General features: G+C 36.1%; 2 protein-coding genes across 3 annotated transcripts in view; one reads left to right on the top strand and one right to left on the bottom strand.

Annotated features, from left to right (window-relative positions):
• cnksr2b (connector enhancer of kinase suppressor of Ras 2b) overlaps window positions 1-18,128 on the top strand; it is a 37,393-nt gene extending 19,265 nt beyond the window's left edge. For both annotated transcript variants that reach the window (XM_079847378.1, XM_079847377.1), the window contains exons 5-22: window positions 1,102-1,143; window positions 1,738-1,857; window positions 3,622-3,681; window positions 3,804-3,872; window positions 5,961-6,107; window positions 7,580-7,713; window positions 8,084-8,274; window positions 8,413-8,502; window positions 9,177-9,382; window positions 9,476-9,527; window positions 10,234-10,409; window positions 10,496-10,569; window positions 10,851-10,922; window positions 11,148-11,215; window positions 12,484-12,587; window positions 13,669-14,191; window positions 15,798-15,997; window positions 17,165-18,128. In XM_079847378.1, coding sequence (XP_079703504.1) covers window positions 1,102-1,143; window positions 1,738-1,857; window positions 3,622-3,681; window positions 3,804-3,872; window positions 5,961-6,107; window positions 7,580-7,713; window positions 8,084-8,274; window positions 8,413-8,502; window positions 9,177-9,382; window positions 9,476-9,527; window positions 10,234-10,409; window positions 10,496-10,569; window positions 10,851-10,922; window positions 11,148-11,215; window positions 12,484-12,587; window positions 13,669-14,191; window positions 15,798-15,997; window positions 17,165-17,215 — 2,379 coding nt within the window. In that variant the 3' untranslated portion in view covers window positions 17,216-18,128. The remainder of the gene's footprint in view (window positions 1-1,101; window positions 1,144-1,737; window positions 1,858-3,621; window positions 3,682-3,803; window positions 3,873-5,960; window positions 6,108-7,579; window positions 7,714-8,083; window positions 8,275-8,412; window positions 8,503-9,176; window positions 9,383-9,475; window positions 9,528-10,233; window positions 10,410-10,495; window positions 10,570-10,850; window positions 10,923-11,147; window positions 11,216-12,483; window positions 12,588-13,668; window positions 14,192-15,797; window positions 15,998-17,164) is intronic.
• sumf2 (sulfatase modifying factor 2) overlaps window positions 1-20,688 on the bottom strand; it is a 144,136-nt gene that overhangs the window by 101,468 nt on the left and 21,980 nt on the right. The window lies entirely within an intron of this gene.

The following is a 20,688-nucleotide window of genomic DNA, read 5'->3' as shown; positions in this document are numbered from 1 at the left end:
TCTCTTAATTAAACACTAATGTGTATTAGCTCAATCTTTATTTACTCTCCTTTGAATCAGGCTGTGATGTGTAGGTTGAGTGTTGAAGGAGATTCCCAATATGTTTAAGATTAATCATGAGTGTGACCAGTCGAGATCCCCAAGCTCCCTCACCCACGGGCTGGAAATCAGACTACCATTAAGCAGAGTGATTGAGAGTGGAGGAAATGAGCAGATGAGAGGAGGAAGAAGAAAAGTGTTGCACCAGGTTCGGTGTGGGAGGATGACTCATCTTCTCCTCAGCTGTCTGCTCAAGACAGAGAACGCTGCCTTTGGCTATTTCAGATAGGTGCAAGTCTCCGTGCCAGCAAGCATCTTTTCTTCTTTTGTTTTACAAGCAAAGCTCAGCTCCTCATCTGAGACATCCCAAAACTCTGTTTACCCATTAGAGCAGAAATCAAATGTGTTCGTTTCACAAAACTGGGAAGCATTTTATAACTTTTGTTGATATGTCATTAGCAAATATTATATAATACTTCTGATGATTCACCATTGGATATATATTAATCAAAGTTTCATGACATGAATGCACATGAACTATAAAGCATTATATAACCATTTAGCGTTATATAACACTACAGAAAAAAATCTTTGTTTTCCAGTATGATATATAAGAACGAAAAAATACGTAAGAAACAGAATTGCATCCGAGGACTTGTTTTTAGAGAAAATATGTCAAATTATGTGTTTTTTTGTTTTTTTAAGCATAAGTCAAACTAAATTTAGTGACATTTATGCTTAAAACAAGAACTTTTTGCAGTGGGCTAAGAAAAACAAAACTTAATCCAATATTAATATATATTCTTATTATTAAATATTGTAAATATAGAAATATACTATTTTAAAATATTTAAAAATATAAAATTCTAAGACAAAATAAGAAAATAGTATGCTTACATTTTTTTACTGGAAAACTAAAGTACTGATTATAACATTTTTGTGTTATAAATGAAATGTATTATGTAGTTTCAGTCACATGTAGTATTTCAGTTATGAGGTTGTAAATGTGATGAGATTAGAATGTAATTTGTTAAAACTGCATTTTCTTTTCTTGTGTTTTAGGATGGCACAGTGTATGAGACAGAAAATAAGATACTGCATGTGGTAAGAGTGACATTTATATTCTCACACATCCTCGTGATTAATTTACATAAAGCTCCTTATCTAGCTCCTCTGTTCAAAAATAGAAATCTGTGTCGAAGTGAGAAAAAAAAGAGAGCGAGAGTATGTGTGAGGTGAGTGAGAAAGAAATATATTCACATTTGATTCATGCAGTCTAGCCCATGCTGCAGTGTCAGTCAGGGTACAGCTGGCTCTCTGCTATAAATACCAGGCCAGGCCACATTTCATCTGAGAGTGACAGTGAGAGAAAGAGAGAGTTTGCAACACCAGGAACACCTTTACTGATTAGTCACCAGCAGCAGATTGAGGGAGAATCGTGATTGCATGGATCAATTCAAAGAAGGCAGCACAATCATGGAGAATTATGCTTATGAGACCATCCTGGTCACATGATTACTTCATAGAGCAGTGCATCTTGGCGACTCTCGATCTCAGCGCAGATGGTGTTTACGAAGCTGTGCGGTGAACATGCAACGAAATGATCAGCATATTGTAGCCCAGGAGCGGCTTCAGCTAGAATACTTGTTCTGAGCCTCTCTTGGTCAGGATATCCAAAAATTTTCTCTCTGTCCTCAGTGTAAGACACTTTCAGGTGTGTGTGACCACATCATTTCCCTCTCTTCGGACCCCATGGTGTCCCAGGCCGCCCATCTGGAAGTGGTGCAGCTGGACAACATAAGGTCCACCGAGGGACTGGTGGGTATCTGGATGCCTGATTTCTTATCTCTCTTCTTATGCACAAAATTCAGGAGGTTTCCAACTAGGATGTTTTTTTTTTAAACAGCATTTTAAATCAAAAGCCCTTTAAATGATAAATAATAAACAAATATTACTAATTTAATGCATTCATTCAGAACAGTTTATTATACATTTTAATTATTCAAAACTGAAGATCTTTTTACTTCATGGATGGATGGATAGATAGATATATATATAGATAGATAGATAGATAGATAGATAGATAGATAGATAGATAGATAGACAAATGGATGGGTGGATAGATAGATAGATAGATAGATAGATAGATAGATAGATAGATAGATAGATAGATAGATAGATAGATAGATAGATAGATAGATAGATAGATAGATAGATAGATAGATAGATAGATAGATAGATACACAAATGGATGGGTGGATGGATGGATCATAGATAGATAGATAGATAGACAAAAGGATGGGTGGATAGATAGATAGATAGATAGATAGATAGATAGATAGATAGATAGATAGATAGATAGATAGATAGATAGATAAATAGATAGATAGATAGATAGATAGATAGACAAATGGATAGATAGATAGATAGATAGATAGATAGATAGATAGATAGATAGATAGATAGATAGATAGATAGATAGATAGATAGATAGATAGATAGATAGATAGATACACAAATGGATGGATGGGTGGATGGATGGATGGATGGATGGATGGATGGATGGATAGATAGATAGATAGATAGATAGATAGATAGATAGATAGATAGATAGATAGATAGATAGATAGATAGATAGATAGATACACAAATGGATGGGTGGATGGATGGATCATAGATAGATAGATAGATAGATAGATAGATAGATAGATAGATAGATAGATAGATAGATAGATAGATAGATAGATAGATACACAAATGGATGGATGGATGGATAGATAGATAGATAGATAGATAGATAGATAGATAGATAGATAGATAGATAGATAGATACACAAATGGATGGGTGGATGGATGGATGGATGGATAGATAGATAGATAGATAGATAGATAGATAGATAGATAGATAGATAGATAGATAGATAGATAGATAGATAGATAGATACACAAATGGATGGGTGGATGGATGGATCATAGATGGATGGATCATAGATAGATAGATAGATAGATAGATAGATAGATAGATAGATAGATAGATAGATAGATAGATAGATAGATAGATAGATAGATACACAAATGGATGGGTGGATGGATGGATCATAGATGGATGGATCATAGATAGATAGATAGATAGATAGATAGATAGATAGATAGATAGATAGATAGATAGATAGATCGATAGATAGATAGATAGATAGATAGATAGATAGATAGATAGATAGAATTATTGCAAAGAAAGACTATGAGTATTTAGCAGCATTTGAAGCCACGTTCACCCCATCTTCATTAATGATAGTGTGCTGGTAGTTGTGTTTGTGTGCGCTTAAGGCAGCAATATTTCACAGTTACATATAGACACACTTGACACTTTCAGTATCCGCTCAATAAAGCCTGAATAGAGATAGATAAAAATAAACATTCACACACACCCTCTCTCTCCCACTATATCCCTTCTTTATGCGACTGTGTGTCAGAGTGGATTTGTGCTTGCATGTCATGTCAGCAAGCTACTTTCAGTGTTTTCTCAGTGTGCGTCCGATATTTTCAGGCAATGGCTCTAAAGTGTCTTTCTCCTTGCCCTAGGGCATGTACATCAAATCAACCTATGATGGCCTACATGTCATCACAGGCACTACAGAGGGAGTGAGTGGTCATTTTCAATATTTCAGTACAATATTTCACCTCAGCATGGACCAGTGGTTGGACATGGGATCTTCAAAACAATTGTGTGTAATCCAATGGCTTTCTCTCTGTCCCTCTTCCAGTCACTAGCTGACCGCTGTAAGAAAATCCACGCTGGTGATGAGGTCATACAGGTCAATCATCAGACAGTGGTGAGTGTTTCTATTATACACAATCATTTTACCTTTTACTTGCTAACATGACTGATCATTCCTTTTCATTACGCTTCGTAATGAAGAAATATTTTTTCTGTTTTCATTTTAGTTTCTATAAAAAGATATACTTTAGTATATCAAAAGTATACTCCTAAACTTTAACTGTAGCCTTATTACACTACAAGATGAAAATGAACATGATTGAATAAAAGATATTAGTCATTGCTCATATAAAACTGAATACAAAAATCTAAAATTAATATATTATTTATACAAAACATGCTTTGTTTGAAATGTTTTGAGAAAAATTAAGAAAAACTTTTTTTCTTTAAATTGTTTCATGTTAAGAAATACACTGCCGTTTTTTTTACATATATAAATTAATACTTTTATTCAGCAAGGGGACATTAAATTGATCAAAAGTGACAGTAAAGACATTTATGTTGCAAAAAAAATACAATTTCAAATAAATGCTGTTATTTTCAACTTTCTATTCATCAGATAAACTTTCATAATAATAGGAAAATGTTACTTGAGCACTACATCCGCATTTCTAAAGGGTTATGTGACACTGAAGACTAGAATAATGACTGCTGAAAATTCAGCTTTGCATCACAGAAATAAGTTACATTATAAAACACATTAAAGGTCCCATTCCATGGATAATTGTATTATTTTATAATGTTTCCTGGAGTGCCCTTATAATGTTAGTATGTTTTTTAGATCAAATTTTTTTTATAATTTAGAAATAAAAGGCATTTTTCCTAGCCTGATTTCATCACCTGATTTGAACGCTCTGTTTGAAGGGGCGTGTCTGCTGTGAGACTTCAGTGTAAACGCCCTCTGCTGTGATTGGCTGACATGCTTGCATATGAAATATCTGGCATTACATGTGGAACTATCTGGAAAACTTTTACTATTACAGCTATTATACGTTTTTACTATTACAGCTATCGGGATTAACGAATCGTGAGAAGTTTTTTAAGTATTTAGATCTATTTCAATCACATAAAAGGTTGCAGTGATGAGCATTGAGCAGATGACAGTCTGTTGATCGCGTGAAAAAAGATCTCATCATTGCAACGCAGTTTCTGCACTCACTAATGATTTCACCAATGCAAACATGAGGCATATAAATACAGTAAGAGATTCGTTGTGCAGTGTAACAGCGTCATTGATTTCATAACGAGTTTTGGCAAGTGTCCAGATAAACTCGCGCTGTGTGATTGACAGCTTGGGCGATTGGAAAGGGATTGTTCTTTGATCGCTTTCTGTATATTAATCACAGTTTAAGTAAGATTATTTTCATCCTACTAAGAGAAACGATGTGAAGTTGATCGCTACTTCCATATTAAATCACTACTTACCGCTTGCTGGAATATAGTTGAAATTGCCCCCTTCGTCAGTATGAAACGCTGAGAGAAGCCTGCTTGATATTGTCCCAGGTTAGAAAAACAGTCCGTGGTGAAATGGACAGAGCAAACTAACAACTTCGAATTAAACTTTTGCGGTATCCGATTATAGATAAACATCAACCACGTCTGTCGTTCGCCATCAATATGCCTGTATTCCTGTGGGCAGAGGTTAGTCAAAACACGGTTTTAATGACGTCATTAAAGAAGGAAGTAGAGGGATGTAGTCCAATCCAGCCGTTTTTTGTAGGCGACTTCTGTTAAATAAAATATCTCGCTTGGCATTGAACTTTGAGATTTATAATTTTACAGATATTATTTATACTCTAACAACAACATTACACACTAACTAAAGTTTGAAACATGGGATCACGAAGAACGGGACCTTTAACATAGAAAACCGTTATTTTAAATTGTTGTAATATTTCACATTATTTTTACTGTATCTTTGATCAAATAAATGCAGCCTTGGTGAGCATCAGAGACTTTTGAATGGTAGTGTATAGTTTTCCATCTTTAAAAAATGTTTAATTATTTATCCAAAATGTTAAGACGTATATGACGATATAGAAGAATGACCCCCCCGTTAACAAGACTACAAAATGCTTGTGCGCGCTGGAATGTTATCTGATTCTCTTGTGGTGAGGTCAACACGTGTGTTGGACTTGCGTAGGTGGGCTGGCAGCTGAAGAACCTGGTCAACTCTTTACGCAGCAATCCTGCAGGGGTGACCCTCACGCTGAAGAAACGACCTCAGAGCACTCTCACGTCAGCCCCAGCCTTACTCAAGAACATGAGATGGAAGCCCCTCGCCCTGCAGGTACTGACGGGATGTGTGCGGTATGAGGATTAAGTGATGTGTGTGAATTGATGATATGCTGTGGCGTAGTCCTCCAATCTGTGCATGTTCTTTTTTTAGCAGCATTAAGAGCACTCTTCCCCTCCCTTAGGGCTTTGACCAACTAGATTGCATGGCAAATCTTCACTCCCCTCTTCCCCCACCCACTAACCTTCCTTTTTTTTCCTCTTTCATCTTTTTTTTTTTACCTCTAATCTGCTGCTTATCCCTCTTTCCACAATCTCCTCTCCAGCTTCACCGAAGCCCCTGTGCATCAGGAAGCTTTACTGTGGCCTGAGAGGAAAATGTGGAATGTCGTTTTTGACGCTTGACTGTGCGGTGTATAAATTGCACGTATTCATTTTTTCTTTGCCGTTTCTATTGCACAGCTGACAGTTAACAAGACACGCTGATTGTCATGACAACAGTTGAAGTCATTGAGACGGCATTTTATTTTACACAGAACCAAAGCCGCTTCAGCGTGCGCAAAGTGTTTTGTGTTTTACATACATAAACGCAGGAGGAAACTGATCCAGTATGACTGTACACTCAAATGAGATTGCCATTGCTATTTTTTTGCATGTCTTCTTCCACAAAGACACACAGGTCAGGTTATTCTGCCATTAGGATGAGTGTTTGATGTCTGGTAAAATTATTTATTATTTTTGTTGACTTTTAATTTTAGTTCATTTCCTTCAATAATTGTCATTTCATTTGTGGTAATAATATTTCAGTGATGAAAATGTTGTTAAATCAGTAGTTTTTGTATGATAACCCTTGAAATGTTCATGAAACCATACAAATATCACAATTTTTGTCATTTAATAACTACTGTATCTATTAAGCACTTATCCGTAGCTGTAACAAAATCGAAAATGCTTTGAAGACATCTTGGTGATGTACACTAAAAGTTTGGGAATAAAATGAAATTGGGAATAAATTGAAAATAAATTAATACTTTTTTCCAGTAAGGATGCATTAAAATGATCAAAAGTGATTTATAATGTTACAGAAAGTTTATATTCCAAATAAATGCTGTTCTTTTGAACTTTCTGTTCATCAAAGTATCCTGAGAAAAGTGATTCACAGTTTCTTAAAAAATGATTTGTCATGTGACACTGAATAAATTGCATTTTAAACCTTATTACAATAGGAACCAATAATTTTTTTAAATGGTAATAATATTTCACAATATAGCTGTTTTTGATCAAATAAATGCAGCCTTTCTTTCAAAAACATAATAAACTCTTACCAACTTTTGAAAGGTGGTGTGCATGTGAATGGAGAGGACATTTGTAGACTTATTTATGATGTGTTTCTTTACCTGCAATGAAATAACAAGCACTCATCATCGAAAATCTGAAATTGACCTGTATTTAAATGTAAAAGTATATTTGAACGACTTTCCTAAGGGATGTTGTAAACGTTAAAGCTAACGGTACCACTGTTTTTAGCCCATCATCCCCCCGAGCCCCAGCAGCAGTGTGGCCACACCATCCAGCACCCTCAGCACCCCATCCAGACGGGACAGCTGCGCTCTACAGGACCTCTACATCCCCCCTCCCCCTGACGAGCCGTATTCACCCAGGTACAGTATTAAAGGCACACACACAGACAAAAATGACAATCTCAACAATAAGAGGACAGACTAGTACACTGATCCACACTGTAAATATGTATGAAACAGCTCACACCATGCACTTTTTTAAAAGAAAGTACAAATGTTTTTGAAAGACGTCTCTGATGCAGAAAAATACAGTAAAAATGTAATGTTAAATACTATAACTTTAAATAACTGCTATTTTAATATATTTAAAAATGTAATATATTCCTGTGATGGCAAAGCTGAATTTTTTTAGCATCATTACTCAGTCTTCAAAGATAATTTGCACTGGAAATAATTTTTCTCTAAGAAAGCTGTAATAGAAGATTACACAAGGTTTTTCTTACCATTGCAGAGATGAGATGGGGAATCTGACCAGCAATTGCCAGCAGGCCGCTAAAGGTTCTGATTCGCCCAATTCCTTCTTGGATCAGGAGTGCCGGAGGCGATTCCCCCTGTTGGATGAGGATGCCGTCCTGTACTGTTACGAGTATGATCAGAATCAGGGCCCTCCGACCGTACGCAGGGACAGCACTCCCACATATGGTACATGCTTTCTTACATGATGATGTTTGATCTTTACAGGCTAGCTTCAGTGTCAGGAGAGGTTGTGTCTTTTCTATGTGTATTGTGCAGTAATTTTTTATTAGATTTTATTTCGATTTTTCTGTGCTTGTGTACTAGGACGGCTGAGGCCTATTTCCATGCCTGTAGAATATAACTGGGTTGGAGACTATGAAGATCCAGCCAAGCTGAAGAAAGAGATCAGAAGAGGTGTGTGTGTGTGTGTGTGTGTGTGTGTGTGTGTGTGTGTGTGTGTGTGTGTGTGTGTGTGTGTGTGTGTGTGTGTGTGTGTGTGTGTAGGTGAGTGTTGAGGGGGATGCTTTTTTGATCTCTTTTACTTAGGTTACACTAAAACAAGAATTTCATCACTTCAGCCCTGACCTCTCCATTTGAACATTTTAAAATCTTCAGCCATTCCATTCAGATTGTCCCGTTTCCCCTATATTTACCTAATTTTTTGTTCTGGGATCTGTCTGCCAGTATCTCGCTGGCTCTTTGTTTGAGATTTTGGGATTTTTCGGTTTTGCATTGCCATGGTAACTCCAACATAGAGGTCTTGCCAAGATGCTGGTTTCTCATTGGTTGAGGCCAGGATCTGTTGCTGAAGGAGTAGGAGCAGAGAGAATGCTTTCTTTAGTCATGTTGGCAGAATTTATATTAAATTTGTACATGTGCAACACTGCACCTTTCAGCCCTATTCTTTGATCATGAGACCTCTGAATAATTTGATTTCAGCTCTAAGCATTACATTATTTAAAAGGCAGAATCAATTCTGGTCTATTAAATTTTAAAAAACAGACAGTGCATTGAAAAATGTGCTTTGTCCCATTTCATTTTCATAATCAGTATACTGTGGTTTCATAATCCCATACATTTATTGACAGAAAAATCCCTGCTGCGATATGTGAGTGAGGACAAGACGGGGACAGAGGAGTACCACACGGGACGTCGCAGCAGTCGGCGTAGTAGAAGAAAGAGCGAGAAAGGTGGAAGCCCCGCCCACTACACCCTAGTCCCCACCCTCCAGATGGACATGCTGCAGCAGGACTCGTTGACCACACCCACATCTGAAACCTCTTCTGTCTATCTTGTGAGTGTTCTGAAGATAACTTAATGTCATGCAAGACTATAAGGAACACAGCATAAGATGATTTAAATCTTTTATTTATTTACTATCTTTCAGACATTTGATCGAACATCCATGCTCTCCCGGTCAAAGAAAGTAAAGTTAAGAGGTGAGATGGTAAATTCTACTAGCTCTAAAACCTTGTCATGTAGTTATTGACACATTGCAAAAATATTTTAATCAGACAAAAAAAAAATGTATCTTGTTTTCCCAGAAAAATATTTAATAGTCCTGCAAATTTTGTGTACAGTAGGTTTAGCTTTCAGAGAATCTCGAGAAATCTAAAAGGATTGGGGTGGGAAAAATAAACAATTCAAGATATATATTTTTTATAATTAAAATAATACTAATAAATGATTTATACAATTAAAATTATATATGAAATGTTAATAATTTGAATAAATGTGTTAATTTTGTTACATATTATCAGTTTATTATTAAATATATTATTTGATATTATTTAATATTTTGTATTCAGTTTTATTTTAAATTATTTTAATAATTTAATAATAGAATATTGTCTAAAAAATATATTTTTAAATGTAATTTCAATTTGTTTTTTCAAGGATGTTTGAATAATTTGACTTGAAACGGGGAAAAAAAATACTGATTGAGAAAAGGATTTTTGCACGGCAGTTATTTTTTCTACACACATTCATTACACAGTCTCACTCTGTATAATTGTTCTGTCAAGACGTTTCTCTGGCAGTACATCAAAAACGTCACTGTTTTGATACCATTCCTCCCATTCCTTTCATTTATAATGCCCACGTTGATATCTCTGATCTCTCTCACTCTCTCTTTGTCCTCCTCAGCTGGATCACTGCCCTCCATTAGTAAGCGGCGAATCTCCTGCCGAGACTTGGGTCAGGGTGATTGTGAGGGATGGCTCTGGAAGAAGAAGGATGCAAAGAGCTACTTCTCTCAGAAATGGAAGAAGTACTGGGTTGTGCTGAAAGACGCCTGCTTATACTGGTACACCAATGAAGAGGTGAGGGCACGGGGCCATTCATCTGCATGATGCAGTACCACAGAACAAAATGTTTTTCATTTCACTGTTCTCTGTTCTTTTTTTAGGATGAAAAGGCTGAGGGCTTTGTCAGTCTGCCTGAGTTCAACATTGATCAAGCCAACGAATGTCGCAAAAAGTTGTGAGTGGTATTATAAACTAGCGATGACATTTTATCATACAATAGCAGCATTGAGTGTTTTTCTAAATGCGTTTTTTCGTTACTTAAAAAACATAAAAAAGGTAAACAAATCATATTCACTACACTGATTCCCTATGGAAACAGTCTTACTAATCTGTGCACCCCCAACACCAGTGTATCAAGTATTTACCTACCCAAATTACCTAACGAAAGCAATGAGAAACACCCCTATCGGAAAGGCCAGCATATTTTGATTGTCTATTTTCCTTGCTTGTTTTCAGTGCTTTTAAGGCTTGCCATCCTAAAATCAAGAGCTTCTACTTTGCTGCAGAAAACTTGGATGATATGAATAGGTAAGATGAAAACATGTCTATAAGAAACAAAAAAGGCTCATAATGTAATCTGAAACATTGTCAATTCCTCATGAATTCTCTTGCACAGGCTCCCGAATCTCATTTAATGTTCCCTTAGCTGATCAAAGCTACTAATTTTAGCAACATCCCAAAAGACCCTTTCAGCTCTGCATTTCAGCTGTGCAAAGAGCTCCCCAGGTAACTTTTTTTTATGTTTGCTCACAGGTGGCTCAGTCGGATGAACATGGCGGCAACAGCTCACTCAGAGCAGAAAAGGATCCGACAGGATCATGGTGAGAAGATGCCTTCATGCTCCGCTAAGCCTGTCGGATCAATTATTCCCACTCTCTGACTTTGTGTGGTCTGGACTGCAAGTCCTATAAATATTTGCATATGAAGTACAACATGTTGGATCCATGTATAGGGCATTTCAATTGAAATGAAAGTCATTTTTAATCATTCGTCAGAATAAATTTGTTTTTATACCATTATTAGAACGTTATCATTTCATGAATAAATGCTAGATGACTTGAAAATGTATACAAACAAGTCCCCCTACAGTCAATAATTTTATCACTTTAAACTTTAATCTTTAATAATCAAAATTACATATTTAAAAAAAAAAAAGATTCCTGTGAATAATTTAGTCATGCCTTAAAATAGCTTGAATGTAACTACACCCTTGCTTCACTTAGTATACGCAGATCCATGAATATGCATATTTGTCCCCACCTCCACTTAGTCACACCAGCTCAGAATACCTGTAGTAACTGAAGTCGCTACAAAAGAAGGGCAAGTAGAAATATTGGTTTAATCCAGTAACTGATTCATCATAATTACAGGGTTGATTACTAGTCAATAAATCAGAATGCGTTTTATGTATCGCTCTTTACAATGTTGGACTCATAACGGTAATTGATATGATTAGCATTTGGCTTGACTACGTTATCAAACAGCTAATGTGTTGCTAATGTTACACAAACCATGTTCACGTTAACCATCTCAGAGTCAGACAGCTTCCTTCAAAATCAGTATTCTTAGAAATGCTTTGAACATTATAGAAAGTCAGTGGAGAAAGGCATATAGTTCATCATAACATCGTAATATACATCATATTCATAATTCACCTGCTATATTGCTATTGTACCAAATGTGTCCTGTTCCTTCTTTAAAGGTGTTTTGTGCTCACTGTGTTAAAATGCCCAAAGTGCTTGATAGGAATGATAGCACGTTGACGGGATTGATTACTTGTTTGTGACAGTATGGGCGATTGGTATGGGCCCATGGGCGACACATGGGCGATTTCAAACCGCATTTTTAGACTCTCTTTGGTACACTGCAGTTTTAAAGAGAAATACTCAGCAATGGTGTTGACTGATGGATTTATACATGGCTTGTCTTAAAGTATATTAAAAACACCACATAGACATATAAACAACATTACAAACTTGATTTTCACCACAGGGGGACTTTAAATTAAGTTTACTGTCTGCTTTCTGCAGCGTTCAAATTTCAGAATTGGACTTCCCATTTGTTTAATGGATATTTGCTATTTCCTCAGACTACTGGAGTGAGAGTGACCATGAGGATGCTGATCACATGCCCTCAACACCCAAACAGGACAGCCCTCCACCTCCGTATGACACTTATCCACACCCTACCTCAGTAAGTCATGTCTTTCTTTTTTTGCTTGGGTTACTGTGTTTAACATGTAAATTCTTGCTGAAATGTAATTGCGTTATGGGCCAATAGCACGTTACTCATGTCACTCATGTTACTTATTGAACTCTCCGAAAGCTCCCCGCTCCAGGCAAAATCATGTAATCCCGCTCCTCACCATACACTACCATTCAAAAAAGATTTTTTTTAAAGGGACCTATTATGCCCCTTTTTACAAGATGTAATTTAAGTCTCAGGTGTCCCCAGAATGTGTTTGTGTGAAGTTTCAGCTGATCCTTCAGAAATCATTCTAATTTGCTAATTTGATGCTCAAGAAACATTTCTTCTTATTATCAATATTGGAAATAGTTGTGCTGCTTAATACTTTTGTGGAAACTGTGATACATTTTTTTCAGGATTCTTTGATGAATAGAAAGTAGTAAAGAACATTTGAAATGTATTTACTGTCAGTTTTGACTAATTCAATGCATCTTTGCTGAATAAAAGTATTAATTTCTTACAAAAACATCGTACTGTCCCCAAACTTTTGAACAGAATATTCTCTCCATATACATAAAACCTAGACTGGAGGAAACAAATGAGGTGATGCAATGCAGAAAGACATGGTGGGACAAGAGAAGGGCAGAGAGGAAGGGAGAGCAGGATGAAGAATGAGGTGTGAAGGGGTGGACAGAAGGGACATGAAGGACACATTAATTATTTAGACCCCAGGGGTGATTGTGGCCACTGTAAATTCATAGTCAAAGGGCACTTTTTTTGAGGAGGTCCTCTGGCTCCAGCCCTCTGTAATCTTAATGAAGGAGACGCAAATCAGTCCTATAATCCTAAGCAGGAGAATTGTGTGTGCGTGTGTGTTGCTGTCTCAGACCGTTCCATCCAGGCAGAGCATAACTAAGGGTGACAGCAGTGAGCTTGTAAAAGACGACAGCAGGAAAATGGAAAACAGGGATCTAAATGCCCCTCTTGTTATAGTTGTCCTTCAATTTGGATCTATGCTTCTTGTTGCACCAACCTATAAGTTGTAAAATATACCAACTTGCATATTGTCTATCCCACTGTGTTACAGGCGAGTCCGTTCCAGGAGTCCCAACACATCCGCCCACCCTCCACGGAGACCATCCAGTCCCGCTCCCCCCTATCCGAGACACATGGGGGCAGCTTGAGCAGCGCTAGCTCTCCGGGCCGAAAGTCTTCCAGCCAGCGGCGTTCGTGGCAGGACCTCATCGAGACTCCCCTCACCAGCTCCGGCCTCCATTTCCTGCAGACTCTGCCATTAGACGACTCCGTGTTCGTCGATTCCAGCCGAATTGTGCCCGTCGAGCTCCGCCGCCAGTCGACGCTCCCCGCCCATCACGGGTTGCCGCCAGAACACTACGCCCCGCCCATGACGCCCACCCAACCCAGCCAAAAGTCCTTCACAGCTGTAGGAAGAGGAGAAGGAGTAGAAGGAGGTGGAGTAGGAAGCAAGCACCGCAGTTTTACTTTGCCCCGTGACAGTGGTCTTCATGCTATCCTGGCTGCCAGCAGTGCAGCTGAACACGCAGATGCACAGCGATACCACCTGGGCCGGGCCCATGCCAGAGATACAGGTCAGGAAACTGAGAGACGGTTGTGTTCCTAACTTGCCTTTGCCTACGAAAGCAGAGGGAAGTTAGTGAGTGAGTTAGCATGTGTAGGCAGAGGCAAGTAAATAGGTTCTAGATTTGGGCGTCTGGTTTGCCCATGTCAAATTATGTCCATATTAGGGTGTGCCTGTTTGTCATGATATTATTGAGTTTCATACATATTTTTAATGGTGGTCAACCGATATGCATAGTTAATAAATTGTATTAATATGATCATAATAATAATAATAATAATTAAAATAATAGTAATAATAATAATTATTATTTTGAATTATATATACATTGTTGTTAATTATTATTATTATGTAAATATTCATAACATTTATTCAGATTAATAATAATGAAAATAACCATGATATTGTTGTTTTTCCTTGACGTTTTAATAGCGATCAACAATTAAGAATATTTGAATAAATATTATGAATATTTTAATAATCATGATATTATTATAATGATTATAAATCATTTATAATTATTTAACTGATACTGATGATTTTTGTTTAACACATATGCACAATTGATTTTAATTGTTTTATACATATTTTATGAATAATAAATAATAATAATATGTTATTATTAATAATATGTTTATATATAAATAATATATATTATTTATATATAAATTACATTTAAAATAAATTTAAAATAAATTATATTTATTAATATTATTGTAATTTTTGGCATTTTATTTATGCGTGTGTGTGTGAAATTATTTTCATCTTTGTTTTGAACTACGTCTTATTGTTAAGCTTCACATTTTTTTTCTGTAGTAATCTGTAGTTATGAGAATGGCTTGATAGAAAGCTGACAATAACTGTATTCACCATTGCATTGTTGTTTTATTAGGTGGGTATCATGATTGAATAGAATTTTTTTGCAAAATATCATTGAGAGGACGCTGCATTTTGCTTCAACGCTCCAGTTATTTGCATTGTAGCCTGTAATGATAAACATATTGCTGCTCGATTCAGATGCACTGTAGCTGCAAATCTCAGCTGAATACACATCTCCCTTAAGACCTCCAATAGCCTCATATTAGGTGCAGTCGTACTAATACAACGTGACAGCTCTCATCCCTGTCTATCCTTTTTCATCCCTCCTTTCTGTTCCACACATTCATGGTTTCTCAGAACTATACTGTGCCTCACAGCACACGAGGAGGAGTCCCTTCAGTCCGTGTTAATGTCTTCTCAGAATGGAAGCAGAGGAATATGGCTTCAGGGCCATTTGCTCTCTCTTTCTTCCACCCTGAGATCCCTGATAGTCAGTGTATAACAGCTAATGTGATCATTACAATAAACACACCACATCTAATTCTATTGTTTTGTACTATATCAAAGGTTTTCAGCCTTAGATGAAGAGATGGAGCTGAGAATCCGTTGTGTAACATTGAGTGTTGGATTTTAATCCTGCCCTATACTAACATGCATATAGTACCATATTCATGTATTTAAATGCTTTAAATAACCATTACTGATATACAAAACTATATACTTGTGCATTATATTTGAATTTGAATACATTGCAGTTGTGGTGATAATTGCGAGTAACTCTTCACTGCCCTCTGTAGGTTCAGATCGGGAGCGCAGGCACCAGGCTGACTCATTGGGGGATTTGTACAGGGCTCTTGAGAGGACTAGTCTATCACCTGTCAATGAGCACAGGTCCTCTTCTCGATTAGAGTACAAGCGATCATTCGTCCGTCGCTGCAATGATCCGTTACTCAATGAGAAGCTGCACCGCCTGCGGATCCTTCAAAACTCATTCAAGGTACAGCTTTCAGGGGACACTGGTTGCGGTGCGCGTTTCCCTGAGCAACATGACCACGTCATAGCTTGCTCATAGTTCATAGCATAAGTGTAAGATGTGGGGACGCCGTTTTTAAATCCCAAATTCAAATTCCAACCTAACATATATCATTCAAAAGTTTGTTTTTCAAAGACTCCTATGCACAATAAAGCTGTATTTATGTGATTACAGATACAGTAAAAACGGTAATATTGTGAAATATTGTTCGACTGTTTTCTGTTTTAATATATTTTAAAATGTAATTTATTTCTGTGATGCATAGCTGATTTTCAGCATCATTACTCCAGTCTTCAGTGTCACATGACTCTTCAGAAATCATTCTAATATGCTGATTTGCTGCTCAAGAAACATTTGTTATTATTATCAATATTGGAAACAGTTGTGCCGCTTAATACTTTTGTGGAAACCGTGATACATTTTTTTCAGGATTCTTTGATGAATAGAAAAGCATTTATTTGAGTTAAAAGTCTTTTGTAACACCATAAATGTCCAAACTGTCACTTTTGAGCAATTTAATGTATCCTTGCTGAATAAACAACAGTCTTATTGAGCCTAAACTTTTGAACAGTTGTGTTAATCTGAACTTGACTAAACACTTTACAAAAAAATCTATTCTTTTAACAGCAGTTAATGCATTAGGCAAGAACTAATTATGAACAATACATTTATGGCATTTATTAATATAGGTATTATATAGTGTTCTCATTTTTCTCAGTATACCAATCAAAATCTGAACTTGACATCGCCATGTATGGTAAAAAAACTCATTTTTTTTCCCATTTTTCGAGTGGCACATGCCGTGCATCGGTGTAGATGATTACATTAATATTCAGTTTAAAGCAAGTGATCCTCAGTGGGTGAAACACAATTAAACTGATCAAAGACTTTTTTTTGTGGAAGATGCCATGATGCTTCTGCTTGGCAAAGTTAAATGCACTAAATGTATTTTTATTTTTACCAGGGCTATTTATATTTCACAGCTTTTGGATATTTGCACTTCAACTTGCACATCAAATGTCTTCGTGCTTTCAGCTTTGAAAACATTCTCTTTGTTTTATGTCTTGTGAACATAGACGTGTGTTGCATAATTTAATACGCATCATTAATCGCTGTGTCTTGTTTTGACAGGACATCCCTCTTCAAGAGGCAGAAACTAAGATCATCCATCGGGATGTGTAGCCAGAGAACGCAGCAGGGCACAGCACCAGTCATTCCAGCCATATCTGCTAAAAAAAGATCCATTCTCTTTCCCCGGAGGGTTCATCTTAGTCGCTTTTATCAAACATCTACATCTTTCTTAAGGAATATTTTTTATGATTTCACTCTGTTACAGCGTTCATGAATTTCCTCTCATTGCACTCACTTTTTTTTTTTTTGCTCTTTAATTGCACATGCTAATAGTGGCATTATTTTGTATGTACAGTTCTTTTTCTTTTTGAATTATTTGTGTTTGTAATAATGACTTTGGCCTCCATTTGGGGCCAGATAACTGCACTTCCAATGAACTCTACCCTATAGTCTCTCATGACTGAAAGAAAAAAACACAGGGAATGAATAAAACTACTGATATAGAAATTATTTTGTTCTAAATCTGATTTGCATGGCCATTGTCTGGTTAATAGATTTAATGTCTGTGATGTGTCTTAACTGAGAGTGTTAATTCCAGTTTCACTGAAACGAACATTTTTCAATGGTAAATGTTACTGTGACTGTAAGAGAAGAATTGACAGGATGTAACGATTGCGTGTCTGTGTGCGGGTGTGTGTTGAAAGCCTAAGTTTGTTGTAAATAATGTATGTTGTAATATTCTGACCGTTTGCACCCTAGCAGCAAGATTCTTGCAATAATGTTGAACTAAAACGATTAATTAGTTTGACACCGTCTATTTTTGTAAGCATGATATTTATTGAGATGTTTGTACATTGTTTTGTATGCTGAACTATGTGTTATCTGAAGATAACGGCAAGTGTAAATCCCTTTTAATGTGTTCCTGAAATATCTTTAACAAAATGAAACTTTCATGTGAAAGCACCAGTGTTCAGTATCTCCAAAAAAGTAATTTTATCAATAAATTGTTTGATGTTTTGACATTAGTTTAAGTTCCAATGTGACTTGTTTGGCATCCCACGTGTGAACATTTTGATTTATTTTTTTATTTTTTATGGTTATACATTTAGAGGGTTGGGCCATCAGGACAGTTCAATGGATTCAGTTATTTTATTTCTAAATAAATGACATATCACTGCTGATATCCTGATGGTGAAAGCTGGGCTGTACTTACATTAACCTATATTTAGGCACTGCCTATAGGCATTCCGTGCACATGCCCACAAACGTGCTATCGGTTTAGTTCAGTTGGCAATTACATGCTTGGAATAAAGCCAACATTATGAGGGAAATGGTGTAAGGACTCAAATTAGGGCACCCTTATTGAAAGTGTGGTGAGAGAGGCTTTCATTAAAATCTGAGCACTGTCTGCCTTTGGATGACACAAACAGAAAACCAGAGCTAAACATATCTGTAGTGAGAGGAGTGCAGTTTCATGCAGAATTACAATGGTACCAGAGTTGGGGAAAGTTACTTTTAAAAATAATATGTGACCCTGCACTAAAAAAAATGGCTCTTTGGTTGAACATGTTTCAATCATGGACAGTGGTTCCACGTTATTGAATTAAGTTATTTGGACACGATTGATTCAAGTTATTTGGACACAACTGAATCAAGTTATTTGGAGACGACTGAATTGAGTTATTTGGACACGATTGAATCAAGTTATTTGGAGATGACTGAATCAAGTTATTTGGAGACGACTGAATCAAGTTATTTGGAGAGGACTGAATTGAGTTATTTGGACACGATTGAATCAAGTTATTTGGACACGATTGAATCAAGTTATTTGGACGTGTCTAATTTAAAGAAATTAGAAACCATGGATCATGTGGTCAGGCATAGACATAAGCTACTAGATTAAATTAATTTCTGAGTTACTTGATTGAAACATGTTCTTTCAAAATGAAAACATCGAGTTAAGCCAAAGAGAACATGATGCAATAGTGTTTGAACACTGAAAAAAATGATTCGTTGAATTTAATAAAATTTTTATGGTAAGTGGTTGCACACAATTGATTTTAGCTACATTTAAACAAATGCATTAAGTTGAACTATAAGTTCAATGTAGCTAAAATCAATTGTGTGCAACCACTTACCATAAAAAATTGATTAAATTCAATGAATCATTTTTTTTCAGTGAACATGAAACCTGATACAATGGTGTTAAATCAATATGAATGGTTTAAACAAAGTGAACAACATCAAAAAATTATTTTTTTGAGTGTGGACCACAAAACCAGTCACATGTCGCACGGGTATATTTGCGGCAATAGCCAATAATACATTGTATGGGTCAAAATCATGCCAAAAATCATTAGGATATTAAGTAAAGATCATGTTCCATGAAGATATTTTGTAAATTTCCTAAACATATATATAAAAAATATATATTTGTGAGTGGATGCAGCAAAATCGCGAACATAAATGGACAACTTTAAAGACGATTTTCCTAATGTTTCGATTTTTTTGCACCCTCAGATTCCAGATTTATTTTCAAATAGTTATATCTCGGCCAAATATTGTCCTATCCTAACAAACTACATCAATGGAAAGCTTATTTATTCAGCCAGGGTCACATATGTTACAATATTGCATTACTCACTAAAAAAGTAACTAATTGCATTAGTTACTTTTTATGAAAAGTCATGTGTTGCGTTACTTTTGCATTACTTAATTCACCTGGGCTTGCTTGTTTTTTGTTTTTAATATAACATTTTGATAAATGTAATGGCCCTTTCACACCAAAAGTGAAATGAATAAGTCATAGGCTAAAGGAAATGCAAATTCACACCTGTACAGTAGACGTGCAGCTCAGACACACCTTTCAGTTGTGCTGACATTCTGGATTCCAGAAGAATCATATGCAGGAGAAAGTTCAGCACTCTTACTTCAGCAATTAAAAAACAAAAAAACGTGTATACATTGGTTAATAAAGTGATAAATACATGTGTTATTTAATTATTGCAGGTTTTCAGGTTAGAATTTGAGGTATTGAATCTGTTTTTGTGCAAGTGAGATAAGTAAATGCTCATTTTTAGTCTAAAACTACAATAACTGGAGAATATCATGCATTTTCATGTGCAGCAGTGAGTCCACGCCACACACGTGACGTGTGAAATCGGGTTTGATCCATAGGTTTGATCCTCGGGGCCACTCCACGAATGAATCGATGTTATTGAACAAATCTTTTGATTAAACGAATCATTTGCGTTCCCTTCCATGCACGGATTCAAATGTTCGTTTCGTCTGTTTCATTTTCAGTTATTATGGCATGATAAATACTTGTAGGCAACATTTGTGTTCCCAAATTATTTGCAGATAAATTGAATACAAACAGTAACCTACAAAAAATGGGGCGTTATTGATGTCATGTCTTTGCCAGCAGTTGACAAAATAAATTAAAAATGATAGATAATCTGCAGAAAGGTCCACAGAACAAATTATTAGCTAAAGAAAATTGGAAAATATCACTTACATTAAATAAAATGAATCTTAATTACATATTTTGTTAGATTGTTATCCACTAAATATTTGTTAATTAT

The sequence above is a fragment of the Squalius cephalus genome (genome assembly GCF_949319135.1).
Source record: "Squalius cephalus genome assembly, chromosome: 17".
Lineage (NCBI taxonomy): Eukaryota > Metazoa > Chordata > Actinopteri > Cypriniformes > Leuciscidae > Squalius > Squalius cephalus.
Note: the sequence above shows the minus strand (reverse complement) of the source record. Positions and strands in the feature narration are given on the sequence as shown.